The following is a 10097-nucleotide window of genomic DNA, read 5'->3' as shown; positions in this document are numbered from 1 at the left end:
GGGATTGGCCACCCCTGCTGAGGTTAGGATTGCAAATACTGCTGGGGGTGGGGGTGAGGGTCAGCCCATATCTCCACCCCCTCCTAGCTAGGACTCATTGAGGGACAGTCCTTCAGACTCCTGGATGTCACAGCAGGCCCTCGACTATTGGGCTTCAACAGCAGAGCTCAAGATCTCATCATTGCTTCTCTTAGGCAAGACAGAGGGAGGAAAATGTCTGTGTTTTCCATACTTACCTATTCTATGTTCTGAGTAAAGATACCTTCCAATGCAAAAACTGCTCAGACACAACTTCCTTGGAAATTGATCTTCAATGTACTAATGACAAAGAGACCAGGCGTGTCAGTGGGAAAATGACCTGGAGGCACCATGTCAGGTAAAACAGTGTCATTTAGATCTTGGAGCCAAGATGAGGGTTTAAAATTCTCAGGATAAGTTGCAATGAGTGCATGATAGTTTCTTCTCATTAAAGGAAGTGTGCACTTGAATCTCAAAATCTTTCTAGCTATGATAACATTAGTCTAAATATACAAGTAACAAAATGATTGCATTTACTGTGCTAAATATTTTGTGTAGTTATGTATGATTGCACTACATTTTTATATGTATAATATGCTTATACTCTTTCAAACTTTAATACTTTTCTTTAAATATTCTAGGCTTCTCTTTACGATGGGTTTGGCATTACAGAGCATCCATTTGGGAAACAGTAAGATGCATTTTATTCATAGTTTCAGTTTTCATTTCATAAAATATGTTTCTCAATCCTTATCGGTCTAATATTTTTAATCTTTTTGAAAAGGCTATCAAAGAGGGAAACATAAAGGTGGCAGAGAAGAAGCAAAAAAATTTGCAGCCCCCAAATTCCAGCAGACAACACTCAACTGGACTCTGAGTACTTTCAGGGAGGTGAATGGGAGCGAAGAGAACTGGAGGCTGCGGGGTTCTCCCTATTCCAGAGCTTTTGGAGAGCGTAAGTTTAGGCGTCCCCCACCCGGGAAATATTTTTCTCCAAAGTCGGTGGACTCAGATATAGGGTCTCGAAAAACAGAACAAAACAAACTAACAAAAATCCGTGGGATAAATTGGGGATAAAAATAAGAAACCCCAGAGAGAACATCTCGGCATGTTCAAGTTACGAATCACTGCAAAGCAAAAATATATTTCCTAGTGAGACATTTCCTCCTTTAAAAGTTTGACTATTTCATTGGCAAAACGTTGCATTTGATCTCCAGTGGTTATTTTCCACAGGTCTAGAGAACTGTGACTTAAATGTGTTTAAGACAAACGTTCCAAACCAAGATAATAGTGGACCTGGTTTGGCTTATCGCACACTCTGGGGCTCCAGTCTCCGCGTCCCCAGGGGGGCCTCTCTGGGTTTGGCGTCACCACACCCGTGGGTGGTCCTGCTTGGGAGGCCTGTCTTCTTCAGTCCCGGTCGAGTAAAGCCACTGACTTTAACATGTGAAAAGAGAGAGAAAAAATCCAATTTGCTGTGTGTCACCGGACTCTGCTGACCTCCTGCACCCCGGGTAGTTTGTTTTTAATCCCTAAATTAACAAGCAGGGTTTGCCCAAGCAAACACCCTCAGCGGAAAGCCGGCTTTATTGCCTCCTCGGGGCGGTCACGAGTTGGGCCGACTCTCCCCGGGACCAGGAGGAGCGCCTGCCCTGTGCGTCGGGATTAAACTTGAGCGACACCCACCCCGCCTCCACAGGTGCGTCCCTGCGACAGCGCTGCTGCTGGAACGGCGGCACCTGTGTACTGGGCAGCTTCTGCGTGTGCCCAGCCCACTTCACCGGCCGCTACTGCGAGCACGACCAGAGGCGCAGGTGGGCGCTGGGGACCCGGGGACGCGACCCAAGGAAGGGGCAGGAGGGGGAGCTGCGGGCAGGGTGCGTGGACCTAGGCATTGATGCCTGGTGTCCGCCTCCTCAGCGATTGCGGCGCCCTGGTGCATGGAGCCTGGACCTTCAGTGGTTGCCGCCTGTGCAGGTGCGTCTTTGGGGCCCTACACTGTCTTCCCCGCCAGACGTTCGGCCGCTGTGGTAAGAGGACCCGAGACTTCTGCTCTTGACACCCTTGTGCGTTTGCGCCTTTTTTGAGGTTCATCCTGAGTATCGGACTCAAACAACAGTTTCTTGTGCCAAGTGACCCAGAAATAAGCAAACTAAATTCACCCCCGAAGAAAGTCACACTCATTGTAACTTACTCAGTGAACTATTATTATCATTATTATTATTTACTGATTTTGTTTAAGGTTTCTCATGTCCAGATTGCTCGGTTTAACATGATTTCCGAACAGTGACCGTGTGCGTTCTTCACTGTGCGCGCAGCTTCCAGCGCTGACAAGCTGGTAAGCAGAGTTGAACCTGGGAGTCAGGGTAGCTGAATGAATCTCTGAAAATGTCTCTACACTGGCCAATACCATCTCTTCCCGCCAGAGGACACTGGAACCAGAAGGGATCAGGCCTCGGTTCTGGAGGCTTAGGCAGTTGCACCCCTTCTCTTGTCAGGCTGCAAAAGCTAATGGAGGTGGCACCACTATTTCAATCCAATAGCCCGGGCCCTATCTCTTTTCAATACTGCTTTTCAACAGGTGCTAACTGGGATGAGCAGTGGTGAGCACAGTCAGTGAAGACACCACCCTTCAACCGAAGTCATGGGCCTCTGTTTGTGTCATCCTGGGTAGTTTGTGCAGTGTGTCCAGAGGGGAGACTAAGGCCAAAGCCTCTTTCCTGCCCTTCCTTCCACCTCAGTCAACTACTGGGCTCTTCCAGCAGTGGAGCGACACAGTTAATATTTGCACTGCCCTTCAATCCCACTTCTCTCCCCCTCAAACAAGACAGCCAGGAGGGAAAGCCCTTAATCCCCATTTACTGTCTTCTCCTCATTCTGACCTTGGTGGGTCCTTAATGGAGAAGCACACTCAGTGAATGCTCAATTTCTCTCTTTTTCTTCAGAGTGGGACCAGGAGTCAAGGGAGTCTAGGCACAGCTCTCATTCCCTCCTGGCTCATCACCCACTCCCTTCTCCTCAGCTAGTTTTGCACCTGCAAGTGAAGAGGAAATTCTAGCACCTTATTCATCTCTCCCTCCCTTTCATGCAAGCTACATTTCCCCAAAGTCCTCTCTCCTATGGTCTGTCCCATTTGCTGGGGCCATGCCTTTGATTCACCAACTGCTCCTACTAGAGTGAAGGACATACATTTTAGGGACAGGCATCAGAATTACACAGGGTCCCTCACAAATGAAGTCAGATTCCACCTGCAAGAGCTTCCTCAACAGGAATTTGAGGAAGGTCATAGCTGGGGTCAGGCTTCTATGCAAGGCCATGAGGTCAGGAACTGGGTTCCAGTATTATCTTAATCACTATTGTATCATTGGAAGCATCTAAGGCTGAGACTGCTGTCTTTCTGCTAAGAATAGTCACAACAGTTTCTGAAAATGTGATTTCTGCTCATCAAAACTGGATAAAATAGTACAGTGCAGTCTCATTTCAGAGCAGTTTGTCAGGTGCAGAAAAAAGGGTAACACCATTATGCTGGTTGACCTATTCTGCTCTAGGCAAGTTAAAATGGTGATGATGACGACTGCTAATAGTGATCAAATGGCAGGATGGTGACTGATAATAATGGTGATAACTGCATTTGTTATCTCTTTATGTTTCAGGCACTTTATACCTATTATCCCATCTAATTCTCATAGCAGCCTATGAAGTATATTTTATACCTTTTTATATTTGAGGAGACTGAGGCTTAGAGAGAGGTTAACTCCCATAGGTAGCAAATAGGACCCGATTCTTAACTGCTGTGCCATTCATGTAAGACTAATTCTCAATATGAAAAGAATGAAGATTTTTAAAAATATATATATATATTTTTTTAAGAGAGAGTGAGAGAGGAGGGAGGGAGAGAGAGAGAGAGAGAGAGAGAGAGAGAGAGAGAGAGAGAGAGAGAGAGAGAATTTTTAATATTTATTTTTTAGTTCTTGGCGGACACAACATCTTTGTTGGTATGTGGTGCTGAGGATGGAACCTGGGCCGCACGCATGCCAGGCGAGCGCGCTACCGCTTGAGCCACATCCCCAGCCCCTAAAATATATTTTTTAGTTGTTGATGGACCTTTATTTTATTTATTTATATGCAGTGCTGAGAATTGAACCCAGTGCTTCACACGTGCTAGGCAAGTGCTCTACCACTGAGTTACAACCCCAGGCCAGAATGAAGATATTTTTGATAGTGTTGCTTAGCATATTGAAAATGTGGCTATGGTCTAAATCCTTTAATAGCTTTTTATGATGTTTTCAAGAGTATATGGGAGATAGATAGAAGAAAAACTATATTCACAATATCATTTTAATAGTAGGGAAAGACATCTATGCATGGGAGGGATTGAAAATAGATAACATGATGCAAAATTATGCTACTCCCCCCACTCAGAAATTTTCAGGCTGAGGGTCTCCGGGGGTCACTCTGACTGATGTTCGAGAATAAAAGGAATCTTTGCTTAGACCTTAAACCAGCTCAAGCTCATCTCAATTAGACCAACAGTATGGCTACCTATGAAGCAGAGAACCAAGAAATTGTCATTAGCATCAAGAACTAATTGAAAGGCTGGTGGTGTAACTCAGTGGTAGAGCACTTGTCTGGCATGCAGGGGGGCACATGGTATGATCTCTAGCAGTGCAAAAACAAGAAAAAAAAATCCAAATACTCTAGGGATGATGGTGGAGCTCAAGACCCTAGGTTCAATCCCCAATGCTAAAATATTTTTTTTTTTTTTTAGTATTAATTTAAAATTTGGTACCTATTTAATGGCCCGGTGAAGTAGCAAACTCAAGAGATAGACAGGTAACACAAATGTGAGGTGGGGCCAAGTCAAGAGACTCAATTGTATTTTATATTTACTTATTGTAAACTCAATTTTTTTTGAGAGAGAATTTTTTAATATTTATTTTTCAGTTTTCGGTGGACACATCTTTATTTTATGTGGTGCTGAGGATTGAACCCAGCGCCCCGTGCATGCCAGGCGAGCGCATTACCGCTTGAGCCACATCTCCAGCCCCTGTAAACTCAATTTTTTTTCAAAAAAATGCATTTCTGGCAAAAATAATAATAACAATAACCAACAAACAAATTAGCAAAAATTAGCCAGACCCAGCCTTTCAGATGCCATAAGGATGGCCTTAAAGGTCCTAGAACCCAGTCAACTCTGAGCCTTTGTCCAGCCTTCCTGGGATATTATCTGTGACTGGTGTCATTTCTGTGGGCAAGCTTTCCTGGGTTTGAGGGCAGGAGAGGAAGCCTTCTGGCTCCCAGGGGATTCTAGATAGCTACAAATTGAAGAGTTTCAAAAATGCTGGGTTTGGCCCTCATATTGAGAGGTGATGTTATCCTCATTCATTGTGGTCTTCAAAAACTTAAGTAATTAATTAAGTTTTTACATTAGTAAAAAATAATTTGAGTATACTCCCCATTCAGCAGTGAAGACATCGCTACCATGCTGAGCCCACACAAACTTGATTTCATTTATATCTTCCTTTTCACATATGCACAAGACTCATAATGACAAAGATCTCTGCTATGTCTAAAGTCTAGGAAGTACCTTCTTTATTTTTATTTTCTTGAACTGGGGATTAAACTCACTACCACTCTACTACTGAGCTACATCCCCAGCCATTTTTATTTTTTTATTTTGAGACAGGGTCTCACTAAATTGCTGAGACTGACCTTGAACTTGTGGTCCTCCTGCTTCAGCCTCCTGAGTTCCTGAGATTACAGGTGTGCACCATCATACCCAGCTGAGAAGGACCTTTCAATAAGTATATAATAATACTCCCAGTTCACAGTAATAAGAGTTTCCTTTTGGTGTGACATAAAATGATGGAGAGTAGCAAAATCATTGATTTTTAACAATTTTAGTAAGCACCGTAAATATTATTAAATTATATTTTTAACTTTTTCCATAAATCTAGAATTGGAAATTCTAATATTTTTCTTTATAAACTCATGAGTGTCCTCAGGCCCTCTGGGGAGCACATTCCATGGTGTTCACATCTCCAATCTGGGGACCCCTAACTGAGCAGCTATCTTAGTCTAACCCTCTTCACAGATTCACAAAGCTGACTAAAGTCACAGCCAAGGGGGCCTGAATTTTCCTGTTAGGGCAGCCTGCTCCCTTCTGCAAGGGGAGGTCATCATGGAACTAATACTGACTCCTTTCTCATCAGAAGAGTTTCTGATCAGGTGTAAGGACCTGTCAACATCAGCCTCACCTGGACCCAGCTGGTAGGGTCCCTGTTTGGGGAATCAGACACTTTCATCCACGGTGGGGCCATATAGGGAAGAAGCACTCAGTCCTGGAGTGCGCCTGATCTTGGTCCCATCTGGAGTTGGACTCTGGACAGATCACACTGCAGCCCACCCTCGCACAGGTCTGGGGAGCCCCTGCTGCCACTGCTTGTCCATATCACTGGTTCACTGTTTGTGCCTATCTGGGGCAAGCCACGCTGGCATATGCTAAACAGCTCTGGAGAGGAGCCCAGTCAGACACCCAGCCTCAGTCTTGATGTGAGAATGATGTGGTGGAATTGGTGACTTGCCTGTGGGATTAGCAAGTTCATATGGTCATCACCACGGAAGGTTTTAACCAAGATTCCTACCCAGCCCCACCACCTTAGAAATTCCCATTCAGCTGCCCAGGGCTGGGGTCCCAGGCTCAGAGAACCAGAAAGGGGACTCCTAGGGTTCAGATGAGTGAGGACTGTTGTGGAGGAGAGACACAGATGGGGAGGGGGGCTGCAGAAGGAGGTGCTCAGGTATGCTCCTGGGTCCTGGTGGTGAAGGGGGGGTTGATGAACAGGAAACAGGTGAACCTAATGATCATGATCAATGATTTTTCGACCCACTGTTATTTTATGTTATACCCAAAAGGAAACTCTGATACTGATGTGGGAAGCCACTCCTGAGCTATTTAGCGTCTTCACTCAGCCTTAAGCCAAGGAGATTTTGGTCTGGCATTGCATGCTATTTTGTGGTCCCTCCCACTTAATGGATACATAGTACACGTGACTTCAGTCTTCATTAGGCTAGGAAGACAGATCTCCTAGCTCCAGAGTTGGGCGTGACCCACTGGGAACTGGACAGCCCACCTCCTACCTTAATTGACTAAGAACATCTGTGCAAAAGCTTTAAAGTTCCCCCATATAAATAAAACAAATTCAGGCTCTCACTCTCTCTTTCCAGCATGGAAGCTCCACCCTTAAAGTGGAAGAGCTGTCCTGCCCCCACTCTTTAAATCTATTTTCTGTGGCCTGTGATTTTTTTGCCATATTTCTCAGCCAGCCAACTCCACGCAGGGGAACCCACTTGCTGTCACCTGTGTGGGCCATGGGCAATATTTATTAAAAGGTCCAGAGATTTTCATTATGTCTGTCAGTCTTGTTCATGTCTGAAAGGGAAGATATAAATAAAATCAAATTTGGGGCTGGGGATGTGGCTCAAGTAGTAGCACGCTCGCCTAGCATGCATGAGGCACTGGGTTCAAATATCAGCATCACATAAAAATAAAATAAAGACATGTGTCCACCTAAAACTAAAAAAAAAAATATTAAAAAAATAATAATAACAAAATAAAATTTGTACATACTCAACTGTGCTTCCACCACTAAATGGGGAATATGCTCAAGTTGTTGTTTAATTTATTTATTCTCATTTGTTATATATGACAGATGAATGCATTTCAATTCATAGTATATACATATAGAGCACACTTTTTCATGTCTCTGGTTGTATGTTTGTTCTTTGACCAACAGAGTGAGAGATTTTAAAAAGTTAAAAAAAATTTGTAGCCACCTTGGTTGTCTTAATGTGAGGGCTGTACCCAGCATTCCTGAAATGTTCCAATGAATGATCGTGACTTTAGGGATTGCTGCATTCTCCTATTTAATAAACTCTGTTCCTACTTAAAAGCAATATTGTTAGAACTAATCTGGGGGAAAACTTGGACTATCTTTGCAGCAGATGGTTTGAAGGCTGTTTTATTTTGTTACATTGTTTTAGGTCTGTTCTACTGGTCCCAATGGTTAAATGGCACACTTCCCCTAGCTGGGTTCTGGCAGGGCTGCCCCTGAACACTGTGCTCCAGTGAGATCTCCTCTCAAGGAGGCATTGAACACAGATTCTGCACCCCGCCCCCCCCCCCCTGCCATCCACCTCCCAAACTGCCAGCCCTGAAGCAGGGCCCAAGAGTCAGATTCTGGTGAGGAGGGCAAGGCAGAAGAAGAGTGCCTTTAGAACAGGTACAAGCATTTCTATTTCATTCCTTTAAGCCAGGTGTATAACAGTGTATTCTCCCTGTTCTTTTTCAGATTTGAAAGACTTTCTCCCCTCACATGCCAGTGGGCCAAGCTCATATAGTTTACTGAGTTTTCTCCTCCTGCTGTTCTGGGCCCTCCTGCAGTGCCTTGTCTGTGAAGGAGACTCTAAGTGAACAGAAGCTCCCTCTTGGGACTTGGAAGACTAAACCTTGATTATTACAAGAGCCACTGTGTTCCCAGTAAGAAAGCCAGGACTTGGGCATCCTCTTTAATTTTCTCTTGTAAATAACAGAATTTCTTACTCTTCTACAAAGTGAACCATTAGGTGAATATTTGTACTATGTAATAAATATGAAAGAGCCTTTCTTGCTTCCTGAGCCTTATTTTAAGTTCTGCACTGAGTTCATGCATGAATATTACAGGTGTGGGCTTGTTGAACCCAGAATTCCTCTCTAATAGTTTCAGAGTGTACATGAAGAGGCCCGACAGACTTTAAAGACACTGCTACTCTCTGGGCAGCCCTCATTCCCAGTGTCTCACCAATACCACATCTCATCCATTTGTTCACTGTCAGTCCAGTGTGTGTGTGTGTGTGTGTGTGTGTGTGTGTATGTGTTCCTGTGCTGTGGATTTGACTAAGAGCAACTGCCTAAAAATATTCCCTGAATTGAGAAAGTCAGAGGAGAGGGAGCAATTGCAGGAGCAGACAGCGTGGCACCCATGGCTCCTTTTCTGTAGCTATAATTAGCACCTTCCTGGGATGATCACAACATCCCCATAAAGGGAAGAGTCTTCAGTAGCTGCAGACCCAGTAAGGCTAGGAAGGGGACCGATTTGGTTTGAAGAGGCCCAACAAGGGTCTCCTGGCAGCACCATGTAGGAAACAGATGCTAAACTGTATAGATAACTTTGGAAACAAAAAGAGGGATAAAGTGCTGTCTTCTAACAAGTCATAAGGTATCTGAGAATCTCTTGTCTTTTACTCTGGGTTCCCACTGATTGGTCAACTGCTCTATTTGGACAGAGATCACATCTTGAAAATCAGGAGAGTGAGAACAAGTAGATATTCCAAGTTATTCACAGAAAAGAAGCTGGGCATGTTAGTGCACACCTGTATTTCAATTACTCAGGAGACTGAGGTAGGAGGATGGCAAATTTGAGGACTGTCTGGGAATCTTAGCAAGACCAATTTGAAAATAAAATATGAAAAGGGCTAGGGATCAGTGGTTGAGCTTTTGCCTAGCATGCATAAGGCCCAGCCCATTAAAAACAAAAATAAAAACAAAACAAAAAACTCAGAAAGCCCCTGGAATAGGTAATACAGCCTGAATTGATGAATTAACTGATCAAAAGACTGCTATTTTATAAACCTTATGAACTTCATTTAGAATATGTAAAGCTAATGGTTTAGTTCAATGGCAGAGTGCTTGCTTAGTCCTGGTTCCATCTCCAGCACCGCACATACACACACACACACACACAAAAAAAAAAAATTCTAAGCTGAATTGAAAGGAAAAGTCAAGACAAGAAGGTGCTGTTATACAGAATGTCCCTGTTGAGCATGTGCCTCAAGTAGAAGAAACTTCCATCAAGTTGTTCAGCTTCTTAAATCCACTTTAGCTCAGAAGCTTATGGATTATAGTATTTAAAAATTTTATATTGTAAATAAATTTATTGACATTTTTGACCTTTTCAACTATTGGCTATGAAAAAAATGAACTGAATGTAATGTTCAGATAAGTGTCAAAGTAAAACAATGTAGAATTTAAAAACCAAAAC

The 10097-nt window shown here is 43.7% G+C and overlaps 1 protein-coding gene across 1 annotated transcript; it reads left to right on the top strand.

The window, feature by feature from the left end:
- Positions 1 to 369: 369 nt before the first annotated feature.
- Positions 370 to 8680, top strand: Cfc1 (cryptic, EGF-CFC family member 1). Its single transcript, XM_078018468.1, has 5 exons — positions 370 to 376; positions 803 to 973; positions 1718 to 1832; positions 1939 to 2048; positions 8370 to 8680. The coding sequence occupies exons 1-5, from the start codon at positions 370 to 372 to the stop codon at positions 8489 to 8491; spliced, it is 525 nt and encodes a 174-aa protein (XP_077874594.1). The 3' UTR covers positions 8492 to 8680.
- Positions 8681 to 10097: the final 1417 nt, after the last annotated feature.

Source organism: Ictidomys tridecemlineatus, chromosome 7 (genome assembly GCF_052094955.1).
Source record: "Ictidomys tridecemlineatus isolate mIctTri1 chromosome 7, mIctTri1.hap1, whole genome shotgun sequence".
Taxonomy (NCBI): Eukaryota; Metazoa; Chordata; class Mammalia; order Rodentia; family Sciuridae; genus Ictidomys; species Ictidomys tridecemlineatus.
This window is presented reverse-complemented; position numbering and strand designations above follow the sequence as displayed.

Coding starts and splice junctions, on each gene's coding strand:
- Cfc1 (XM_078018468.1), top strand. Junction 974..1,717: donor TTCCAGAGCTTTTGGAGAGC/GTAAGTTTAGGC, acceptor CCGCCTCCACAG/GTGCGTCCCTGCGACAGCGC. Junction 1,833..1,938: donor GAGCACGACCAGAGGCGCAG/GTGGGCGCTGGG, acceptor CCGCCTCCTCAG/CGATTGCGGCGCCCTGGTGC.